The sequence below is a fragment of the Pygocentrus nattereri genome, chromosome 23 (assembly GCF_015220715.1).
Source record: "Pygocentrus nattereri isolate fPygNat1 chromosome 23, fPygNat1.pri, whole genome shotgun sequence".
Classification (NCBI taxonomy): domain Eukaryota; kingdom Metazoa; phylum Chordata; class Actinopteri; order Characiformes; family Serrasalmidae; genus Pygocentrus; species Pygocentrus nattereri.
The window spans coordinates 17,764,134-17,787,295 of record NC_051233.1 but is presented as its reverse complement, the minus strand read 5'-3'; the positions used below and the strand labels follow the sequence as shown (position 1 = coordinate 17,787,295).

At 38.0% G+C, this 23,162-nt stretch overlaps 5 protein-coding genes and 4 non-coding genes across 15 annotated transcripts in view; 3 read left to right on the top strand and 6 right to left on the bottom strand.

Annotated features, from left to right (window-relative positions):
• Position 1: 1 nt before the first annotated feature.
• LOC108431026 (surfeit locus protein 1) lies at positions 2 to 5,113 on the top strand. The gene is made up of 9 exons (XM_017703900.2): positions 2 to 161; positions 801 to 870; positions 1,667 to 1,785; positions 1,863 to 1,945; positions 2,307 to 2,498; positions 2,594 to 2,666; positions 3,280 to 3,442; positions 3,927 to 4,008; positions 4,633 to 5,113. Exons 1-9 carry the CDS (start codon positions 99 to 101, stop codon positions 4,697 to 4,699), a joined length of 912 nt encoding a protein of 303 aa, XP_017559389.1. The 5' UTR covers positions 2 to 98; the 3' UTR covers positions 4,700 to 5,113.
• rpl7a (ribosomal protein L7a) lies at positions 5,109 to 8,171 on the bottom strand. 2 transcript variants are annotated; one of them, XM_037533258.1, is made up of 8 exons: positions 8,150 to 8,171; positions 7,301 to 7,421; positions 6,922 to 7,071; positions 6,497 to 6,637; positions 6,036 to 6,115; positions 5,674 to 5,804; positions 5,415 to 5,484; positions 5,109 to 5,271 (listed from the first exon to the last, which is right to left on the bottom strand). In XM_037533258.1, the coding sequence occupies exons 1-8, from the start codon at positions 8,150 to 8,152 to the stop codon at positions 5,167 to 5,169; spliced, it is 801 nt and encodes a 266-aa protein (XP_037389155.1). In that variant the 5' UTR covers positions 8,153 to 8,171; the 3' UTR covers positions 5,109 to 5,166. The 2 variants fall into 2 exon arrangements, with proteins under 2 accessions (XP_037389155.1, XP_037389154.1); XM_037533257.1 differs by lacking the exon at positions 8,150 to 8,171 and adding an exon at positions 8,054 to 8,077.
• LOC119262306 lies at positions 5,558 to 5,630 on the bottom strand. Its single transcript, XR_005129537.1, has one exon. It is a non-coding gene; the product is annotated as a small nucleolar RNA SNORD36 (small nucleolar RNA).
• LOC119262307 lies at positions 5,903 to 5,968 on the bottom strand. Its single transcript, XR_005129538.1, has one exon. It is a non-coding gene; the product is annotated as a small nucleolar RNA SNORD36 (small nucleolar RNA).
• On the bottom strand, positions 6,719 to 6,792 carry LOC119262311. The gene has a single exon (XR_005129541.1). It is a non-coding gene; the product is annotated as a small nucleolar RNA SNORD24 (small nucleolar RNA).
• LOC119262312 lies at positions 7,139 to 7,211 on the bottom strand. Its single transcript, XR_005129542.1, has one exon. It is a non-coding gene; the product is annotated as a small nucleolar RNA SNORD24 (small nucleolar RNA).
• A 42-nt stretch (positions 8,172 to 8,213) lies between the features above and the next one.
• med22 (mediator complex subunit 22) lies at positions 8,214 to 14,576 on the top strand. Of its 2 annotated transcripts, XM_017703902.2 has the most exons (5): positions 8,214 to 8,294; positions 9,927 to 10,075; positions 10,157 to 10,237; positions 10,422 to 10,630; positions 13,956 to 14,576. In XM_017703902.2, exons 2-5 carry the CDS (start codon positions 9,953 to 9,955, stop codon positions 14,143 to 14,145), a joined length of 603 nt encoding a protein of 200 aa, XP_017559391.1. In that variant the 5' UTR covers positions 8,214 to 8,294; positions 9,927 to 9,952; the 3' UTR covers positions 14,146 to 14,576. The 2 variants fall into 2 exon arrangements, with proteins under 2 accessions (XP_017559391.1, XP_037389156.1); XM_037533259.1 differs by lacking the exon at positions 13,956 to 14,576 and having other exon boundaries at positions 10,422 to 12,997.
• A 111-nt stretch (positions 14,577 to 14,687) lies between these two features.
• c23h9orf78 (chromosome 23 C9orf78 homolog) lies at positions 14,688 to 21,316 on the bottom strand. The gene is made up of 9 exons (XM_017703901.2): positions 21,106 to 21,316; positions 18,710 to 18,769; positions 18,541 to 18,592; positions 18,035 to 18,105; positions 17,834 to 17,911; positions 17,555 to 17,752; positions 16,494 to 16,630; positions 16,139 to 16,237; positions 14,688 to 15,985 (listed from the first exon to the last, which is right to left on the bottom strand). The coding sequence occupies exons 1-9, from the start codon at positions 21,186 to 21,188 to the stop codon at positions 15,891 to 15,893; spliced, it is 873 nt and encodes a 290-aa protein (XP_017559390.1). The 5' UTR covers positions 21,189 to 21,316; the 3' UTR covers positions 14,688 to 15,890.
• A 66-nt stretch (positions 21,317 to 21,382) lies between these two features.
• Positions 21,383 to 23,162, top strand: part of usp20 (ubiquitin specific peptidase 20) — a 47,318-nt gene continuing 45,538 nt past the window's right edge. For 3 of the 5 annotated variants that reach the window (XM_017703893.2, XM_017703892.2, XM_017703894.2), the window contains exons 1-2: positions 21,383 to 21,789; positions 22,308 to 22,413. In XM_017703893.2, the coding sequence (XP_017559382.1) occupies positions 22,389 to 22,413 (25 nt within the window). In that variant the 5' untranslated portion in view covers positions 21,383 to 21,789; positions 22,308 to 22,388. The remainder of the gene's footprint in view (positions 21,790 to 22,307; positions 22,414 to 23,162) is intronic. The other 2 variants (XM_017703897.2, XM_017703896.2) reach the window with 1 other exon arrangement.

The window sequence follows — 23,162 nt, the reverse complement described above, 5'->3', positions numbered from 1 at the left end:
CTGTACGCGCAGGCTGTAGTGAACGTGTTGTGGAGCTGGTTGACCTGTTTGCACGTCTAACAGCCGCACAAGCAGAGGAATTTTCACAATTTGTAATCATGAATGGCTTTAAATTCATGCTCACGTTAGGCAGTTACAGCCGCAGAATCATTCGGATTAATGTAAGTTTATTTTCACATTAGTTAGCTAGCTAATTAGTTAACTATGGCTCTAGTATTTCAAGGTAAACCGGCTCAGCAGGTGAATTTGTACATATTTGTAAAGTTTAGGGATCTTCTCACATTTTTAAAGCTCGTGTAATGTAGGTCTCTCTTTCCTGTTGTTCGCAGTTGTGCTGTTATTTAATTTAGATCATGATATTTTATATTTCTAACGATTTTTAACGCCTATATGTCTGGTTAAAGCACTGGGATTTCGTAACAAAAAAATGTTGTTGTTATTCCTTATCAAAGTTATCGTTCACGTCTTTGTTTCTTTTTCTGATATACTTATACTACTTATTTAGTGTAGTTTTATTATGTTTTTATTTATATCTTTATTATTTTTAAAGGACGTTCCGAGTTATATTTTATTTTGACTGCTTTTACTTGTTAAATATTATTATTTATTATGATATTGTCTTTGTTTTTAATTATAAAACAAATATTGCTGGCGAATGTGAACATCACCTTTATACTATATAAAAAAAGATTTGCTTCTATCAGTATTTGTCAGTGTTAGATTATCCTTATCCCATGTTTCCTATTTCAAATCAAATCAAATCAAATTTATTTGTATAGCACTTTTTCCTTTATTTCTAGGCTCAGACAGTGATTCCCAAGAGAAATCTTTTCAACAAATCAAGACAGTCCTTGTTCAAGTGTGAAAATGGTAAGAATATATATATATATATATATATATATATATATATATATATATATATATATATATATATATATAAATATAAATATAAAAATTGTGTTGCTCTTTTTTCAAAGTTCCCATGTTATCACTGTTCCATTTCTTTAGACTTGCATTAGATTGTCTTTGTGTTAATGCAGACACACTTGGGTTGTCCTGGCCTGGCGGTTTGCATTGGACAGTTGTTAAAAATATATTCACCTACACAGTAATGTCTAAAGGTTTCCACACACCCTTTCTAATTAGTTAGTTCAGCTGCTTTACTACCTATTTCTGACAAAGGTATTCAGTTGCACACATCGCTTGTTAATCTCCATAGAAAAGCATTGCCAGTGGAATGAGATGATCTGGGGATGCCACACATGAGCATAAGTTCACCAAGCATCGGTTAGAAGGGTATTAACTTCCCCAGCATTGGTTTGTGGAGCAAACCATTTTTCTCTGGAACTATGGAACGCTATACTTTACTTACTATACTTTTAGGATGAGTTGGAATGGCATTTGTAAACCAAAAACTAGTCCATCAGTACCTGACCTATATAGTGCATAGCCAAATGCAGTCATGTAGCCAATGCAGCCTCACAGCAATGTTACAACATCTAGTATAACACTTCCCAGAAGAGTAGAGGGTGTTTCTGCAGCAAAGGGGGATAAATATTGTATATGTATATAATACATATTGCTGTAGTGTGTATTTTATACAATCTACAATAAAAAATAAAATTGCAGGGCTAGCCATTGGTTCACATGCTGTTCTGTATTGCAGTCAAACTTGTTCGACAATCCAATTCTACTGCTGCGCAAGCAGAAAAAGGTGAAGACTCCTTACTGAAATGGCTACTGCTGCTGATTCCTGTGACCACGTTTGGCCTTGGAACATGGCAGGTGCTGTCATTTGCCATTTTAGCCAAGGGAAAATGCAAAACGTCAAATATATTAACAGTATTCATGTATTTTTTTAGGTGAAGCGCAGACAATGGAAGTTGAAGTTGATCCAAGAGCTCCAGAATTTAACAACTGCAGATCCAGTTCCACTGCCTACAGAGTGAGTCTGCCTCAGAACAACAAGGAACAGAAGAATGAAACAAAGAGTGATAATAATAGTGGAATTTTATCAGTGTTAGTATAAATGTTATGGATATTTCAAACCAATATTTGATTAGTTATCATACACTAAAAGAGCAGTACGTTCCCACTAAATTGACATTGCCAAGACAGATATACGTGTAACAGTATCCCAAGAACTAGGAAGTGATGGACAAAATGCACAAATATTAGATATTTATATTAGAGAGAAATTAGATAAACTACTACTCTAGTATAAGTGCTCTACCTATATTTTTGCTTAGTAGCATGAATTGAAAATGTATTAATGTAGTTTATCTTTGGATGTGATCATGTGACAGTCCTTTGGAGCTGAAGGATCTGGAGTACAGGCGTGTGAAGGTGCGTGGGCGGTTTGATCACTCTCAGGAGCTGTACATCCTGCCCCGCTCTCCAGTAGATCCTGAGAGAGAGGCTCGCGAGGCAGGGAGGCTGTCCTCCAGTGTAGAGAGTGGAGCTAATGTCATCACTCCATTCTACTGTACTGATCTGGGGTGCGTACAGACCATATCCAGACTTCTGGCCTCATATACTGACTTCACAACATATGAGACCTTTCATTTATGTCTCACTGTTTTCCACCGCACAGAATCACAATCTTGGTGAACAGAGGTTACGTCCCCAAAAACAAAATTCGACCAGAAACCCGGATGAAGGGTCAGGTAACTAGTCAACTCATTGGCTTAAATCTGTTGCTTTTAGCTATAAGGTGCTACATAAATGTACAACTGATTGTCATATAATGAACAGCACTGGGCATTTTGATTGTTATATTATTGTAATTTAGTGTTTCCTCTGTTGGATTAAGTTTGGGTGGGATAATGTTGAAAGAAGCTGATGTTAAGTTTTTCTGCAAGCCCATCAAAATTAGAGCAGCATTTTAAAGAACTAACCCCACACAAACTCGTTTCATTAGTTGTGCCTAAACACCACTAGTACCAGTAAGCATTTTGAATTTAAAAACAATCCTTATCTGTGGTAAGAATCTTACAGCAGATTTGGTTTTCCTGTTCTTTTAAGTTTTAGAGGGTTTGTACCTCTCTGGCAGTACTTCTGTCTCATTAATGGTACTTCTTTCAGTTTTAACAAAGCAAAAAACTTACATAGTGAAGTTTAACAATAAAACTCATGTCTGCTGTGTCCATGGTGTGATCAATTTCAGTTTCATAAAACAATGCTGGGTTTTGGAATGCAAAGTGGTTTTCCTTCTCTCCCTCTACTACCTCATCAATCACTGGATTGACTCTGCTGTGTAATCACTGTTTCATCTGCAAGGTAACACAAAACATGGACCTGGTGGGCATAGTGCGTTTGACGGAGCAGCGGAAACCATTTGTCCCTCAGAACAATGTGGAGGCAAACAGGTGGCACTATCGGGATTTGGAGGCCATGGCAAAGGCTACTGGTGCTGAGGAGATCTTCGTTGATGCTGTGATTGGTTAGAGCTGCTTCTTAACTACAATTTCCATTTGCATATTGAGAACAAGTTACACAACAACAACACTGCTTAGTAAAGCAGAAATGCATTCTACAGCTGGCTTGAAGCCATGTGTTCCTCTTGGCTGTCCAGCAGAATGCATACTTATAGGTAAAGAAAACCAGCTTCCCTCACTACCTTGGACAAACCAATGTGTCAGCCAGCTGAGTTTGCATGTTTATGTGGTAGAGGTATGAAGACTTCTTTGCCTGAACTCATACATTTACCTGCTGTGAATAGCCAGCAGGTTTTGAACCATTTACCATGCAAACAGGCTAAAACAGAAGCATTGACTTCTCAGCGTAATAGTAGTGAAACACTTAATTTCTAGTTTTAGTGTCTCTTTAGTCATACTTATAGGTGGTCAGGTTACAGAATTCATCTGACTGAAGGGTGGTATTGGTAAAGCAATGACTAAATGGTAAATATCCCAATTTCCATTCAGAGAGCACAATACCAGGCGGACCAATAGGAGGCCAGACAAGAGTAACCCTACGGAATGAACACATGCAGTATATCGTTACATGGTGAGCCAGCAACTACATTTAATTTTTCTTCTATATCTCAGATTTCACATCAAATAAACTGCTCCTTCAATTCTATATCATGTAGCCTTGTACAACCTTGCCCAATTTTAGATCCAGCGATGTATATGCACCATTACCAATGAAAATGTACTTTGCTCTATTTAAACCTTTTCAGAAATTTAAAAAAAGAATTTACAACTGATTAAGCATCGTACTTTACTTCAGTATGTCTTTATGCACCTTTACAAAGGGTGGATCATATAAATTTCACAAGTTTTTCTGAGCATTTTATGGATACTCACTGATCGACCTTATGTCACGTTTAAAACTGATTTCACTAGGGCTTGCAAAGGTGTAGTCTAAATTTACAAGTCTAACTCCTGGACACAGGAGTCAGAGAGCACAACTGGCCCAATTTACTGAATGTAGTGATGCACAGTATGTAAACTGAAAAAAAAAACAACGTACTCTGGTTTGATTAATCTTTCTGCTGCATTTTGTTAAGTTTGTCCAACTTAACTCCCAGGGAAAAAAAAATTAAACATTGATAAATTCTACCCACACAATGCACATAAGTGGATGAGGAAATTACTCAATTTTGACCTGTCTTCATTCTCCTTTTAGGTATGGACTATGTACAGCTACATCATACATGTGGTATGCAAAGTTCATCAAACGCATTGGTGTATGAAAGCAACTGAAAAGTTCTGTATAAATTGTTATTCCACTGACTCTGTATCAGTAATTATGTATACACATGTACTACACATTGCACATGCAAAAGGTGAGGAAAACCTTGCATATGTATCTGCAATACCCATGTCAAGAGCTGGCTCTAGACTTGTGTACATTTGTATACTAAGCCCTACTTTATGATTAGCTCCCCCTACAAAAAAAATGGCAACATAACTGTACAGCAGCATGTAAGTCAATGAAACTATTTAGCCTCAACTAGTCATTAGTTGCTCAATTCTCACTAGATTGGTGCTAGATTATTTGACTGGATGAGTTTTTGCCCCCAAGACTCCATAAAAATGAATGCAGTATACACCATGTGCAGAACAATGAATTAAAACTACAAAATAAAAGAGGCAAAATGCTTTAATTTGTGTGAGTTTTTTTATTGTTTTACTTATAAACAACAAGCATGGTAGGTGTTTAGCCCAGCTTGGTGGCCAGCTCCTTGGCCTTTGCCTTCTCAAGTTTTGCAATGCGAGCAGTAGACTTAGGACCCATGATGTTACCTCCCCAGTGACGACGGATCTATAAGAAAAAAGTACATAAGAATTTTTGCATTATGTTACAGCAATTCTGTGATGGTACCTTTGAAGGGTACTAGAAGGTACTTAATAGTAGTTCAAAAGTATGATATCACAAGTATGAAGCACACTGAAAAGCTAACTGACCTCCTCGTATCTGTCATTGTAGTTGGTCTTGATAGCCTCCACCAGCTTGGCAAGAGCAGCTCTGTCCTCACTAGGAGGTAGAAAAACCCATGTTAATTATAGATCTTTTACTGAAATATTCTTTAACACCAGCTAGAAACCTCTTTGCTCAGGGTTAAAAAGCTCATTAGAAACCACATGGTTGTTCAGGTGAAGAAATTCAGGTCATCATAGCTGAGGGCAATGTGTGCAAATTTTTTGTTTAAATAATGCCACTCACGGGTTGGTCTGTGTGAAGCAGACAGTGGTGCACGTTTTCCTGTGCACCAGTGTTCCCAGTCTGGCCTTGCCCTTGACGATGCAGTAAGGGACACCCATCTTGCGGCACAAAGCAGGAAGGAACACCACCAGCTACACAAATAACAGGCTGTTATGACTGATACTGACCAAAAGCAATCCTGGACAAATAACTTGATACTGAGGTAAATAAAAAAAATGATACTGTGGTTGTTGCTCAGGGTTAAATTTTTTCTTCACAGTGAATTCAGGTGAAGAAATTCAAGACATCATTGCAGACAAAAATGATTTAGCAGTCAAAAGTTCATAATATCAGTCCTTCAATAAAAGAACTGATGCACACACCTCAATTGGGTCTACATCATGGGCAATCACAACCAGCTGGGCCTTCTTACTCTCCACCAGTGACGTCACTGTATTCACACCTGAAAACAAAACAAGGGAACACCAAGAACGTAAAGAGAACAGAAGAGGGAAAACCCACAAGGCCTAATTTGTAAGTTTTACTGAAAATGACATTTTGAAGCTCATCCGAAATCAAGTAACAGCCTGATGCTCCTCTGGCCAAAAAGCAACAAAATCTCAGCCACTGTGTGACATGAATTTCCCATTCAGTCCCCACTGGAAGCAATTCCATTTGTCTACAAACTGGTGCAAAGGGGTGTTTAACACTGCTGCCATGTTTCCTGAAGACGGTTCTTCAGGCCTACCATTTTTTCTCTTTTGCTGCTCAAGTCTCTGCAAGCCTCATTTTATGTGCAACTATATCGTATTAAGTCCACAGAAACTGAAATTGAACACCTCACCTGCACGGAGGACAGGTGGCCTCTTTGTGGGGGCATCTCCTTTCCCAGCCGCCTTCTGTTCGGCACGAGCCAGCAACCTGCGCTTCTTCTCCTGCTTGGTCTCAGGTCTGTACTTATGAGCCAGTTTGAACAGCTGAATGGCTGGAGAAAAGATTTTAAAATGGGGAATAAGCCCAACAACACATACTGCAAGCAAATATTAGAATTGAAACTGAGGTACAGTGCATCAGTGATCTTGGTGGAAAAGTGTCAACACTGATTATTCAGATAGCAAATATTCTTTCACATCATATGCACAGCTTCTACATGGTTGTACTTAAATACACAGTGATCCACAGCCAGAATTCAGCCTAGAATCTTACACCCCCCCACCACCTTAAACCCACTTTTGAAGACCCCAAAACCATCAGCTTTTAGCATCTTACCAGTCTGGCGGTCTAGGGCCTGGGTGAACTGGTTGATTGCAGGGGGAACCTTGAGACGCTTGTACAGAATAGCCCTCTGGCGCTGCAGGCGAACATATCGTGGCCATTTCACGAAACGGGTCAGATCCCGTCTCGGCTGGATATCCTGACCTTGTAAAATGAGGGGTACAAGATGAGTGTTTTCTTAATGCCAAACAGAGATATGAAAACTTCAGTGTGCATCAGTGATCTTGGTGGAATACTGTCTGCATTGCTGATAAGATAGCAAATATTCTTTAACATCATCTGCACCACTTTGAACAGAGCAACAAACTATGAGACAACCAAATCAAATGAACAACCATTTACAGGCAGTCTCAAACAGTGTTACTTAGCTTACCAATGCCAAAGTTCCTCGGCCTTTTCTCAAACAAGGGGTTCACAACCTTCTTGACCTCGTGCTTTTTGGCCACTGAAGGGGCAGGTGCCACCTTTTTCCCCTTGGGCTTCTTTCCTTTAGGCTGAAAAGAGCAGAAAATAACTTTAGTCAGTTCTCTACTCAGACAACGCACACAAGCGTTTTGTGGCTTTTACTAGGGTTTTAAAAGTTTCTATGTGCCACACAAAATTGCAGGTGAAGAAAAACACGTCGCAAAAGCTCCTGTTGATGCGCCACTGTCCGTTTCAGCTCAACTAAGCTAACTACATACTTATTTTTTCCGTGATTCACTACGAGTATACCAGTACAAAAACTGACCAAAGCTCTGAAATCTCTTAACCTGCAAAAAATGTAACTGTAGGTATATTCATTTAAAACAGTAAATATAGCCTGACTTGTTAGCAAACTAGCCGGCTAGACCTACTCTTAGCTATGTGGCCTGCTACGTTCACCGCATCTCACAAACATATTCTAGTCACGTCTGCACTTTATGCTCAACATGCATTAAACCCAAAATCTCTCAGAACAGTCAACAATAAATCCCGGGGTTTAGGTTCTTAATCGAAGACTCGATACAAACGCGCCGAAACAGAGAAGCGTTGCGGGTCACAGGACTTCGCCTACGAATCAAAATCCAGTATTTTTTTTAATTATCACCAACAAGCTCTTCTTAATACTCGAACATAAATGGCACATGAATAGTCTACTTCGCACACATGTCATTTCTGTACCACCTCACGCCCGCAACTTAGAGATGTTAGTAGATTTTAAAAAATGTTTCAATCCCAGTCGGCTAAGCTACACACTCACCATCTTGGTTCAGACAGAAAGGAGGAAGCAAGGGCTTGTGGGTAACTATAAGGGTCGGGGCGTTTGGAAATGACGTCATTAGCGTTCGACAGAGCAAAGCGGCAAGCGTCAAGGCTCATATCTGTTCACAGATTTATACAGATCTGTAAGTCTTTCTTCTTTTACTTTGTTTGAATCGTGTCACATTTCGTTCCCCATGTCTCAGTAATGTAAGTCATGAGGATAAGCAGCGGTTGCTGGCGTACCGGCCCCCGTTGGTGTCCGTGTAGCGGTTCTCAGGCGTTTGGTCGGTGTGGATTAGAATTAGAATTTAGAACCATTTGTCACTGTGTTTTTGCACACTGTTAAATTAGACCTCTGGGTTTAACCCATCCGTGCAGTGAAACACACACACTAGGGGGCAGTGAGCACTTGCCCGGAGCAGTGGGCAGCCCTATCCACGGCGCCCGGGGAGCAATTGGGGGTTAGGTGCCATGCTCAAGGGCACATCAGTCATGGACTGTCAGTCTAGGGGGTCGAGCCGGCAACCTTCCTTTCACAGGGCTGGTTCTCTAACCTCCAGTCCACGACTGCTTCAGTAGACTGTAGGGCCACACATTCTGGTCATGGTACAGTAAAACTAGTTAAGGCGTAGTCTTTCTATTTTTGGAAGCGTCACTAAGAAATAATGTTGTTTCACTGGACTTTATTGTGAGTCCTAAAGTACGGAGGCTCTTGAGGGCCACGGTAAAAAGAAAAAAATAGTGACATTGCATTCCCTCGCATTATTGCTTCATTCCTTCCGTGTTTCATGGCAAATTCAGTGGATTTTGCTTTAGAACGCTTAACTATTGCAAGGAAAACCTTTGAGAGGGAACGTCATTGCATTTCTTTCCTTAAAGGCACTTTAGGAGCTCTGTACAAATTCTTTGCCCTTATTTTGCATTATACACGATATACAATTAAGACAGAGGGTCACAAAAAGACGTGCAAGAAATTAAGTGGGGAAAAATAGAATATTTAAGGCTTTAAAGTCAACGACAACTTTCTCTATAATAAACCAATTGTATTTAAAATTGTACATAAATTGATTTTTATTAACCATTTGCTTTTATGAATATGAAAAATCCATGAATAATGAACAAATGAGTGATATACCATAGTTTATGATAAATGTTTTGTGAATTTTAGTGAACAAGCAGTATTGTGTAACTTCCAACACATTTTAGTATTAGATAGTCTGATTTAATCGAATTATGCATATCATTATATGGCTGACATTGAGGTTTGCAGGTGGCTATAACTGTTGGGGTTAATTTCCCTCAAACTTAACTCAAATTAAGTCTAAGTCTGGACTAAATGGGCATTGAAGTTGATATTGTTGTTATTGCAGTTTAGTCCAAGACTAGACTTAATCTGGGTCTGGGAAACTAAACCTAATTATTGATATGATTACATGCCTCACATTTAGGTTTATGGGTGGGTAATTATTTTATGGTTGGTTCCCCAGATCCAGGTTAAGTGTTAAGCCTGTTTTAAATGTGTACAGTAGTAGATCCAGACATTGCCGTTTAGTCCAAGACTAGGCCTAATCAGTATCTGTGAAATTTCAGCATCTACTTGTTAGTTTTTATCTATGTATGCATTTTGGGAAAAAGTGACCACTAGTAGGCCAGGTTGTTAAATTAGGGGTCAGCTCAACACCAGAGTTGAAGTGGGGTGGTTATCAGTTGAATTACATATTTTGCACTATGTAAAATTCATAGAATGCCCAATATACTTTATGCTGTCTAAACAGTGAGGTGAGTGGGCAGTTAAAATAACATGGCCACCCAGCGTGTCCTCCCACAAAGTAAAGAGACTCTTCTTCAGAACTACAACAAAAGGCTAAAAGATGACATCAGGTCCATCTTGGATAACTTCACGGAAGTCATCAAAACTGCCAAGGTATGTCTCGTAGATGTTTGATTTGGATGGGTTTTGTATGAGAAACTCACATTGACAAATCACAATTTGTCATCTGGGCAGGTAGAGGATGAAACACAGGTTTCCAGGGCAACACAAGCAGAGCAAGACCACTATGAAATGCACGTCCGAGCTGCCAACATTGTAAGAACTTTTTTGCTATTGTTGTCTGCAATTGCTTTCCAGAAAATTCTATAATCTATGTCTGCATCTCAGTTCCGGTGAATCACAGTTTGAAATAATCTGATTATAACTAACTGTTGTTCAGTTTCTTTGTCTTTTTATAGTCTTTATATCATTCACGTTTGTTTGTTTTCTGTCAAATTAGGTGCGGGCCGGTGAGTCTCTGATGAAACTGGTCTCTGATCTGAAGCAGTTCCTGATTCTGAATGACTTCCCTTCTGTAAATGAAGCCATTAGCTTGCGCAACCAGCAGCTGCGGGCATTGCAGGAGGAATGCGACAAGAAGCTCATCTCTCTGCGGGACGAGATCGCCATAGACCTGTATGAGCTCGAGGAAGAGTATTACTCCTCCAGGTACAAATAGTGTCCCCAGAGACTCTGCTAACCGGTAGTTGAGTCTCATAATGTCCAACACACATACATAAACATACACATAATACATACCTTTGTGCCTTAAGAAGAATAGTTACCCATGAAGATTCAACAGCAAGGATTCTACATGCCTGTGGTCATCATACTTATCCCAGTGTTATTCTTGAACACTAAAATGCCCATGTTTCATTCACATACCTTAGTGCCTTGGGTATGCTAAATTGCTAAATGGCATTTATTACCAGTAATGATGTTTTGCATAAGAGTAATATATGTTTAGTATACTAAAAGCTGGAGGAAATTGTGTCCAAAGTGCCTTATTTTAAAAGAGGTCTTGGTAGTTTGCTATTGATATTCAAATGTCTTTAAGGGAATACTCCAGCGTTTTTAAAGCTCATCTATATTTGCTTCATCTGTATTATACAGTTACCACAGACAACCATTTAGACACATTTTCTTGTACCTAATAAAGAATAGAAAAGCTATCGATTCAAAGCTTCCCTGTTATAGAAGGCTTTCGGCAGTCGCTGCATTCTGTAAGTAACACTGGGTTCATAATTTTAACAATAAATTTAATTAAGAAAAAAATGATGACTATAATTATGTTGTTGTACTGTTTACTAATCACACTACAGCTCAGAGGCAGGAGGTGTACCGGAATGAGATGTCGATTGGTGCTAATAGTTTGCTAAACCTTGGTGTTCTAATGCAGTTACATTAGAGGGTTTAATTAACACACCATGTCCATTCTCCACTATGCTTTGTCACATCTCCTCAGTGCACATTGTTGCAGTTTTGTATTGAGATATCATAATGTCACAATGCATTGTTAAACCTTTAACATTTGTGAGATGAGCTGTAAATCTGTATAATTTATTCTTTCAGAGATGGGATTAGTTTTCCAGAGAGAAGAGTGGTAGTTAAAAACATAGTGGTGTGAGTGGAGTGGAGTACATGTATATCAGAAACATATGAGAAATGGAAAGTAACTTGATTTGCTTTTTTCTGTGTTGTTCCAGTGTTTTAAAACTTTATAACAGCAGCTTTGGTAAGACATTGAATGCATTTATATGCACTTGAAAATCAGATTTTGGCAGTAATCTGATCAATTTTACATGCACATGAGTAATCAGATAATCAGTAATTTCTGCTTTGCAACCAGCCAATAAACTCACAGAAGAGGATGTGGCATAAACATAATATAAAACCCAAACTTCATGCTGATGACTTTTTTTGCATTGCACCACTTTACCTGAAAATATGAACATACATAATTTAGAAGATTTAGAATATTGAAATCCTTTATTTCGTGTTTGGTTTCGCCGCTGCTCCAAAAGTGTTTTGCTGTGTCTTACGACATTCACCATCTGTTCTCACAGGTACGCAGATGGAAATCAAGAGTACTAGTATACCTGCACTAAGAAATCTAATTACTAAGCTAAAATTTGTCTGTCTTTATCGGATTTCTAGAATATGGTATTTACATGATCATTTGAATTTGGATGCTGCAGAAATTCAATTATGATCAGATTATTGAGTGCATGTATATGCACTCATTTCCTCATGTTACCTATTCTGAATGTTTAATTACAGAATTCAGCACCTGCCACTGGGTTAGATTTGAGCCAACAGGGTTTCTGCTCTTTTAAATATGCTGAAATTACTGTCTGTGGTAATTGATAGGACATAATAAATGCAGCAGATAGGCATCAAGTTGAAAAACGTTGGAACATTCTTTTAAGGGGTAGATGCTTTTAATAGGTCAAGTACATACCAAGATTTCACAGTTTATGATTCTGTGTTGTGTATATAAAGGTGATATTTGTGATATGTTATGCATTTTATTTTTTATATGCTGTGCTGGTGAATTAGACAAATCAATGTTGTAATGCACAAAGAAAGTTCACATCAAAGCATATTTTAATAACGTGGAGTTTTAGATTTGTAACGGACTCAACAGACCAATCAGGTTGATTAAAACAAGTAAGTTATGTGACAGTGATTTTTTTCATTTTAGTTGATGATTTTTATGTATAAGAGATTGTAACTGTCCTGTTAGAATCAACTTAATGAACATTTGTATAAAGTTACATTGTGGCTTGCGCTATTATAGCCCATTATATTACGTTTTTTTTTTTTCTTCTAAAGCAGAGATGACTTTTTTTCTTTTTCAACTGGAAACAAACATTGTCTCGTCACATTTTCAAACAGAGTAGCTTAATGAGAGATGCTAGCAAATCCATGGGTCAAATCCATTACTGTTCAAAATGTATTAGAATGTTTTCCATTTTTTCCAGTCTAATTGGTCATGTTAAACTTTACAAATAAAGCAGAAAGGAAAGAGAGCAACTTTAGTCTGCGTTATTTTTTTAAACTCCTATTTTTTCTCTCTGCTTCAACCTGAATACGCTTTTCAGGTTTTTCTCTGCTTTAAGCTTTTGCCTGCCAACTAACCTGTAGCGTCAGACAGCTTTAGCTTAAGCTTATAGCTTTAACGACAAATAAAAGGTGAGAGACAAGGCCATATAGCTCACAAAATCTAAAGAAACACAATAGTTACTTGCTTGGAGTTACATATCAGAGTTTATACATAAAGAAATAGTCTGTTCCCTAGTTGGAGTTCATCAGCCAAGACATGTTTGGAGTCCAAATTTTGCTTCCTTAGCACTGGAGCTTTAAGGCTAACGTTCTTAACAGACAGTAGAATTCAGTAGTTACTCATAGCCCAAAAATGTAATACCACAGTACTGTAAGAAGTTTTCATGATACACAATATATATATATTTATTTTTTCTGATATTGTATGATTCAATCTCATATGATATAGTGCCACAGTAACAAAAAAAGATGTTAAAAAAATTGTATTCAACATATCACACACTATGATACACCAAATACAATGAAATGACTGATTATGCTCTTTTTAATCAAACATGCAGATGGGAATTTTTTTGTACTGACGATATCTATAGAAACCATGTTGTGACGTGACGTATCTGAATAACGATTAATATTGTCATAGTGCTTGCCACCACGTATCGTGCAGTGTAAAATATTTTGTCATATTACCCACCCCTAGATTAAATAGAACCGCTTCCAGCTTTTAACTCCCTTTTGCTTTTGTTACTTTCTGCCTCTAATTGTGCTTTGGTTACCTCTTGTTTTGTGTATCCTTGTACTTACTTGCATTTCTGATTTTCAAGGCTATTTGTGTGTTCAGATCAGCAAATAAGCTTTCTTGGGGGTAAACCTTTTTAAAGGGGAAAGGTGTGCATGTCTGTAATGTATGTGTGTGTAACGTTTCTAGCTGTGGACAGTGGGACGGTGTTGAGTTGCCGCTTTGTGAGGTGTTTCATCGGCGGGACAGTTGGGGGTCACCCACAACGACGTCTGACCCATCAAACAGCAGCATGGAAGATTCAGAACGTCCCATTGCCCAGGAAACAATGCCGCATCACCTCAACGGCCACGGGAGCAGCACAAATGAGCAGTCATAAAAACAAAAACAAAGGCACATCACATAAGCTTAAAAGCCATGATGAGCTCATGAGTTTAAAGAATTTCATTCAAAATAGAACCTCAATTATTCAATGAGCCAAATATAAAAACTTGACTTAGTGATGTTTATCGCCGCTGTGAAACATACACTAGATTCTTTCTGTACGTACAACTACTTTATTTTCCTCGTTCTCGTACCTCTCAATATTATCAAGCGTGCGTATGTTTACCCTCCGTGACTGATTTTTCTGCTGTTAAGGCAGCCATTAATTTTTATTTTACCTGTCAGATCTGATCTTTTCTTAAATATTTAAGTACTTGGAATCTGATTGTATCTGTATAATTCCACTGCGATGCTAAGAGACACAGTGCAGTTCTTCCTTTGTTTTTGCCGTAGTTACTATAAATAAAATCTTTCCAAGAAGATGTTTCTGAAGTTTTCTTCAATTGTCACAGAAGAGACATATTTCAGGTAATAATTTGAGTATTTACAGTTCTTTCTAGATGGCTGATGTGATTTGATTACAAACGACAAGTTACATTATGAATCAGAGAGCATATTTATTGTAAAAACCCAGTCCATCCCAATAAACCAAGAGGTTGGAGAAAACAAGTCAGACAAAAATGACATAATACTAGTATTTACAGGTACAGTGGGCAGCATTATGAAAGCAACCCAAAATGTGTTGATGGGGAAATCCTACACATAAATAGTCATTCAGGGTGGTTTGATGTGAAAAGCTACATTCTAGAGCAACTTGCCAAGTCAGAATTGTTCACAACAGTAGTGGTGGGAACCAGATATCTAAAGTGTTTAATGCCTCTAAAGGCTTCCTCACATATCAAATTATCTTAAGTTACCAAAAAGTAGTCAAAATGTGCTGAGACAAGTTTGGGGAAATTATTACCTAAAATGATTTTTTTAAATCCATTAATTGCAGAGTGGTACATGCAGGATGTTCTAAGATAAGATGGACCACAAAGTAATTGTTTTCTTTCAGATTCACCATTTTCTTTTGTGATTATTAATATTACATATAGCATTGTGCAAGCGAAAAACACCTCTGGATTTTTCTAAATGAAAATAACACATCCTCTACATGCTACCGAACAGTTAGCCTAGAAAATCATAACGTGACCAGATACCCAAACCTTTGTATACAAACACAAGATGAATAGGTTCACCGATCATTTGAGATAGTAAATAAAATGGCTATATTTGCGTTCTAGACATTATGACCCTGTTTTATAACACAAGAGATCCCGAAGGTTGAATTAGACAGAAATATTTTTTAAAATCTGTAAAATATCTGGGAGATATTGTTTGTAATTAATTTCTGATTTAAACTGAAATCTTATACATCTTTAATATAAAGGGAAAGTCCAGATATTGCTTTCAGGAAGGGCATGGCAAAGTGGTAGTTACAACTTGTAAGCACTATATATTTACAAGAGATCTACATAATATCACTATCACCTTTTCACACGTGGCGCTATTTCCCAAGCTTAACAGTGATGCAGTGTAGCATTTGCTTGTCCAAATATAAGATTCTGCTAGAAGTTTTGCCTCCATTTTCTGCCAGGTCTTCTTGGCTGAGTGGGTCCAGCCCCTTTGCTTGCATAGTGTCCCGATTCTCTTCAAACTCCTAAACACACATTTTGTGGATTGTTTGCTAAAAACGAAAGTATCTGACACCCACCCAAGTGCAGAATTGAAGTTTACTTTTGTAATGGCAATGTGGAATCAATATCTTCTATTCATCTTCTTGAATTTCTCATAATGGTAGTCATCTGTCGCCTTCTCGTTGTTTGGTCTCTTGCGATAGTTAGGAGGTGATTCTACAGGAAGAAAAATATCCATATTACAGCAACATCATTAAATGAACCATTAATTAGCTGTTTTCTAAATGTATTGTTGTATACAAAATGACAAGATTTTAGTCAATATGTGACTTCTGAAATCCTTTCATCTTTGTAGGCTTTTTCTCTTACTCTCTGGTCCTGGTTTCTCAGTGTCTCCAACACGCAGTGGTCTGGCTTTGGGCTCCTCTCTGTGACGTCTCTGAGGTGCATTTGCATCTTCATGGTAGACTGAAGGGGAGGTTTTTGTTTTTAATATATGGCAAAAAACATATTTCTTATTCTGGAATACACTGCAAGCATTTTCAACTCAAACTTTATTAATATTTAGCCCACTATTAAAGATGATATAAGCAACAACAGAAATCCAAAGGCAATTAAATCTTACAAACATGCTCTTAGATATATATAAAAATACTGTCTGTGTATGCAAGAATAAACAGGAAAAACTGGTCCAAAAGTGGTCCATGTGTTTTTGTGCACTCACAGCGGTTATGCTGGACGTAGTTCACTGCGATGTTGGTGGGAACGAAAGAGGTGCCACTATCTTTTTTCTTATTCCTCTGCTCAGCAATCAGCTTTGCTTTGGCCTCTTCTGTACTAATGATGTTCTTTATCTTTGCACTGAAGCATGAGAGTCAAACAACATACACTTTAAAACTTTAGAAAAGTTCTTAGTTTGTAGTACAAATATAAGCCTACAATACAAGTTAAAGCAGGATGCAATAGATACATGGAAAAGAATATACTAAGGAGTAGGGGAGTAGAGACATTAAGATGCATTGATCTAAAGTTGGTGATTTAAAGGCCTAACAGCCTACACTTTGTTGTAGTTTTGTTTTAAGGCGTTTGTGAGAGTTTCTATTCCAAAAACAGTCACAAACATCTTTATCATGTTTATCATCTTTACCATTTTACATGCAAACAGGTCATTTTGTTATTGTACCAAACAATGAGGCACATTTGCCTTATTTAAATAGCAGTCAGGCTGAAAAACTACTTATAATCTCAGCATGAATAGGCAGGGCAAACTGCTGTAGGCTGGATATATATGTAAAGCATCTTTTTCATGACATCACAGAAACAATGAATTCAAAATGGTCTGTGTTTGCAGCTTAGTTTCCATATATGGACTGTGGAGTGAATGGGGCACTTTGAACCTTTAGCAATGTTTACATACAACATCAAACTCTTTTTACTTCAAAAAACAGAACCATTAGCCTACTGTGTTTGCAGACAGAGGAATTAGACCTCTGCATTTAACCCATCCATGCAGTGAAACATCTACATACATGCACACTAGTGAACACACACTAGGGGGCAGTGAGCACACTTGCCCGGAGCAGTGGGCAGCCCTATCCATGGCGCCCAGGGAGCAATTGGGGATTGCCTTGCTCAAGGGCACGTCAGTCACGCACTGTCGGCTGAGGGGATCAAACTGGCAACCTTCCGCTCACAAGGCTGATTCCCCAGCATCCAGCATACTGCCCAGCAAACATTACAAAAGAATCATAATGGAAAAACAGGTAAACATTCATGTACACTTACTCGATTCCCAGGTCCACCTCTGGGATGCCACTAAGCATCTGATTGGACAACATCTCTTCAGTCTTTTTGGCAGAATTAATGCGGATGTTCTCTGGCAGCTCATACAAAAGGTCCTCTGCATTCTTTGCTTTGACCTTCTGCTCCTCTGCTTCTACTAATCCCTTCTTTTTCTTGAGCTCTGTTTCAATGTACTTCATCCTAAAAGGTGGGAAAAGGAGTGAGTGATAAGGCACATGAAGAAAAAACAAAGAGCATCAGATGTAATGTAGACATATATACATATCTGCATCTTCATCTCTTCTGTTGGTCTCTGCAGAGAAGGAGGTTCCCAGGTTCAGATCATTTTCATCCTCTGTTCTGAAATGGGGGAAAAAAGGAGCCCTCTTCACACACATCTATATTCACTTATCCATTGTAGTATAGCCTATGGATCAAGCATGACCTAATTTAAAAATAATTTATGATCCACTTTTTACTTGCCTATCTCTGTTTCTGTCTTTCACTTTCTTCATGTCCACGATACCTCCCGTCTTCAGCTTAAATGGATCAGACTAAAGTAAAATGAAAACACAAAACTCAATGATAGTACTGATAACATATTAGTTAAACACAGAAGTAGGTAGTAATTAGTATAATGGTAGTAGGGTATGCTGCAGTATTTGAAAATAATGCTGGTATTTTCAAATTATGCCCATATTTCAAAATTATTGTGTGTCAAATTTCTAGTCTACATCTGAATGGCCAAATAAATACATTCCACCATTTATTTTGGTGCTACCATTTCTGATTGGTAGCATGGTGGGGGGAGCATGGCCTCAAACTTATAACAGTTCTCAACAGTGCCACAGCTGTCTGAAGTCATACCCAATCAGGAAAATTTTGATCCATTAAATGGAATAACCACTACTTGGGGAGTAGTGGCCCATGCCTCATAAGACACCAAGTGCGTTGGCAAGAAACCATTAACATTCTTAAGACTCAATTACCTCAATCTCTGCTTCTAGTGGAAGCTTCTCTCCAACAAGCAATGCTGTCAAACTGTAGAGAAACATAAAGCAACAAGTGAACACCACAACCACGATTTCACCAACAATAACAACAGTCTCAAAGGGTTAATGGTAATTAAAAATTATAATATAATAATATAATGCCCACCTCACACCAGTCTGTCTCTTCCGCAAACTTTGTAGTTCTTTTGCTTCATCCAGTTTAGCTCTGTAGATGTTATTACATTTTCAGTTTATACACTTGAACTTTAATAGCAGATTAAGAGTAGAGCATTAGAAGTTAGCTAATGCTTAGAGACGCCAACAATCATATGGAAAGAGCTGCAGGATAACTTGAGAGCAGCAGGAACAGCAGTTAAACAGAAAACAATTAGCAATAAACTGCACTGCAATCACCTCTGTCCCAATAAAAACTCCTTTGCTAAAGTTTCCATATAAGAATTTAGACAAATCTCTTTTGGAACAACATCCTCTGCTCAGACAGAATGAGACAGCACTTCTACGCAATAATGCAGCTCATTGTGTTTGGAGCAAAAAGGGTACCACAGTGAGATGCAGAGGTGAGAGCATTATGATAATTTCCTTACTAGCATTATGAAACTGCCAGTCCACCTGCAGGACCCCTGTAGCATTATGGAACTGAAGATGGTTTGCCAAGAGGAATGGGATGAAATTGAACCACAATGCTGCAAAAAGCTAAATACGTCTTTCTGTACACATCTTACAGTCACCAGCAGCTTTGCAACATGGACTGATTCATTTGTAGTGTCTGAATACTTTTTTCACCTATCAATTTTGTTTGTTTGTGATTTTGAATACATTCTTTTTGTTCATATTGTTAAAGACAAATGTAAACTATTTGAAATGGATGTATGCACTGGCAGTATACTAAAGAACAAAAATTAAAGTGTTTATAGTTGTTGCTGAATACTTGTTTCCCTTCACTGTATAATGTGGTATGTAGTTTTGGACTCAGCCCTACTTTGAATTACTGACAGTGGTTTCCACAAAAGACAGCAAAAAAAAAAAAAAAGAGACCCTCAAGGAACCTATTAGCAATACAATTTTAAATTGTGGAATGCTGTTTAGAGCGTTTCTCCCCAATTTTTCAATACTTTAGCAAAACTGTTACAGCCATAATATTTAATAATTTCTGACATGTTATTACCTTAAAAGATTTTTTTTATAAACAGCAGCAACCTAACTTTGGCTATACTGACCAAACCTCACATAAAATAAATTATAAGCTCTCCCTTTAAATAAGCTCTAATCAGCAATAGAATATAATGATTGGAATAATGGAAAATTTGCATTTTAAATCATTAAGATGTAATCATTCAAATGCTCCATTCTAAAGAAAGTCAGTGCCATATTTTCACAACAGTAAAGAAGCAGACATTGAAACAGTTTAATGCCCCTGACAGCTCCCACATACAAAATTGTGTCACCTAAAGAAACATTGTTTTATGATAGATTTAGGATATATTCTAAAACATACATAAAATACCTTCCTGGAAGACAAGAAAATGCCATTTGTTGCAAGGCAAATTTATGGAGAAGAATTTGTGCCAAATTGAAAAGCAGTGACTACAGTGGAAAAATGTGAAATGCAATGCACACATGACATTACTTTCACAGGGTCATGCAGAATATGTGTCAAAATGGAAAACAAAATCTCTATTGTTTTTACATCACTTGACCCCTTTACTGAAAAACAAGACATTTGCATTCAAAACAAGAAATACTGGATCAAACTGAATGCAATCCACCTTATCTACTAAAGGCACAGCTATTGCTCTCCAACTTGCAGTACTTCAAACATTAAATCAGTGTAATGGATATTTTACTTTTCACTTTCTAATTTTTTTCTACAAGCTGCTATTTAAACACTGTTTTGGGTGTATCTCAATTATGCAAGTACATCTGAAGTTAAAAAAAAAAAAAAAAAAAACAATGTCAAGGAGTATGAAAACCTTGTAGTTAGTAGAGGTTTTGCTTTTCATTTAGGCATGTTTTCCGCACCACATGCCAGTATGAAACCATAATGTCATATGTGAAATGTATTTCACTGTTAGAACTGCTTTTAAATAAGGCAAATTCGTTTAAAGTACTGCATGAGAAAATCATTACATTTCAAGGTGGACGGTGTTCAATTCTGACAAACTGCATTTCATGCATGTATTATTTTTCAGTACAAGAGATTTTGTTTTTCATTTTGCTCGCTTTTCAAGCTGGCACCAAAACCTTTTCAAAGAGTTTTCATATGTCTCAGCATTTTACCATGATCAGCATTACACTCAAAAACCTAGAAGACGCGTGTGGTCGTTCTGAATGATCAATAGCGACCCCTGGTTCCCATCACATCGGTAGCCACATTTCTCTAGAATGTGCCACTTCACATCAAACCGCTATGAATGAGTTTTTCTACATCGCACAGACTGGATTGCGCAGATCTTTAAATAGCGAAACTGCCCATTAACTTAGCCTAACAGGCTAACTAACGTAGCTACATATTACATAATACCGTAGATTTTGCTTACCCACCTGACTTCGGCGGTTACCTCGTCAGCTTCCTCTTCATCCGATGACTCTTCTTTCCTTTTTCGAAAACTTTTCCCCGCTGGCATGGTTCAGTTTGTGTTTTTGTTTTCGTTGTTAAACCTTTAAAGCTAGCTAACGCTAACGTTTCTGATCCTGTTAACTGTTGACAACAGCGTCCACCCTCCTTCCGCTTCCCTCCAAAAACGTGGCTGACGGAATATCATTCCGCTCAACACTTAACTAGTATTTTTGGCCCCCAAAACAGCAACAGCCGCCGCAGACCGATCCTGGATCAGCAATAACATCCATGACTTAATTTACGACTGGAAGAGCAGAAGAGACGCCAGCCGATCCTAGGACGACGCACACAGCTCAGTGCAGGGCTATCAAATCGTGTAGCTACAACTCAGAGAAACATTCAAAAGCAGCGTGTTCAAACGACTGTAACGTTGTTGTTGTTCGGCTAACAAGAAGACCCTTTTCACTCGTGATAAAGTTTTGCTAATTGTGTTAGTTTATGCTCTGAAACTTGCTGCTGCTGCGAGGGGGAGGTTGGGCATCTTTGCTTTCTTTGCCAGTCCGCGTTAGCCTACTAGCTGGCGTTGCAGTGGGCTAAAAGCAGTCGTGACATTTCATTTTGGCCTAAGATGAACACTTGTCAACATCTCTCTTGGTCGTGCTGAGAAGGTAAATGCCTGGTTTTACTTTTAATTTAGCTTATTATGAATGTCGTGGTGTATTTTCTCCTCCACTCAATAGAGGCTTTCGCTAAGTATCGGTGGATGAGGCTGAAGTTGGTTTCCTATTCGCCAGCTTCTTGTTCTTATTTTTACGTTCCACCTTAAATGGTGCAGCCAGAATGTAACTGCTGCAGCATTTAAGGTGGAACGATAAACTTCGAACTAGTAGCTGGCGAATTAGAGTCTGAATTCAGCTTCGTTGACCAATAGGTGGTTAATTAAATGGCCTCGACTGTGTTCAGACGTCGAGGGGGGATTTACGGCAATACTGGCAACGTACCGGTGAAATAAACGCTATTTAGACAGTTCGCTATCAAAGCTGCATTTTCAGTGTTCATTTGCAGCAGTAGTGAAGCTAATTCAAGCCTAGCTAACTACATTCTAGGTGTGCGTGAACTGCCAGTGGCTTTAGTTGTTGAGTTCATTTACCCGAGACGAATGTTTGTTTTCCTTCGCCTTTGTCAGATCGCTGTACAAGCAACGTTTTCTAACGGAGCTAAACAGCTGCTGCTATTGAGCTCATGGCTGCTTTCACAGCATAGCCGAATGAAACAGCAGTTTTTGTTTTTGTGTGAGTATAACTTGTTATGTTTCTTTGCCATTTGTAAATTCTGACACGGATGGAATTGCTATCGTACAACAGTAACCTGTATCTCTCAGACATAGCCTTTGCATTTGCTGACGAACACACCTTAAAACACGCCTAAAAGCTCATATTATAAGTGTAACGTAGGGATACAGTGATGTGGCGATTTGAAACTGATGCCACCCTTTTGTTTATTTACCTTCAGGTCAAAATGGCAATTAAGTAAAAGTTATTCATTTTTTGAGTGACAGAAAAACGGCAGAAACTTGTTTAATTTACACAAATGCTTCCAACACTAAGTATAATATCAAATCTATCAGTATTAGCAGTCAAGTCCATAAGTATTTGGAGAGCAACACTATTTATGCATCTATACAAAAATTTAGGAATTGCAGCAAACATAATCCCTCTATTTTCACAGGCTCAGATGTAATTAGCAGTTAGTCATTTTAATAGACAGTTTCATGGTAGGATGTAGTCTGTTAGCTCATTGTTTTATGACAAATTAAGGAGATAAAAGGTCTTGATTCCAAGTGTTTTAGGCATTAGGTATGGGAGGCAAATCCAGCCAAAAATGAAATTAAAATTAAAACAATAAAATGTAAACGCTAACCTCTTTTTGCTGTTTCTTTTTCCAAACATCTGCGCAAATATCCTGCCAGAATTAAAAAAGAAATGAAATACCTACATTTGCAATTAAAATTGTAACATTTAAAAGTAATTTGTAACAAAAA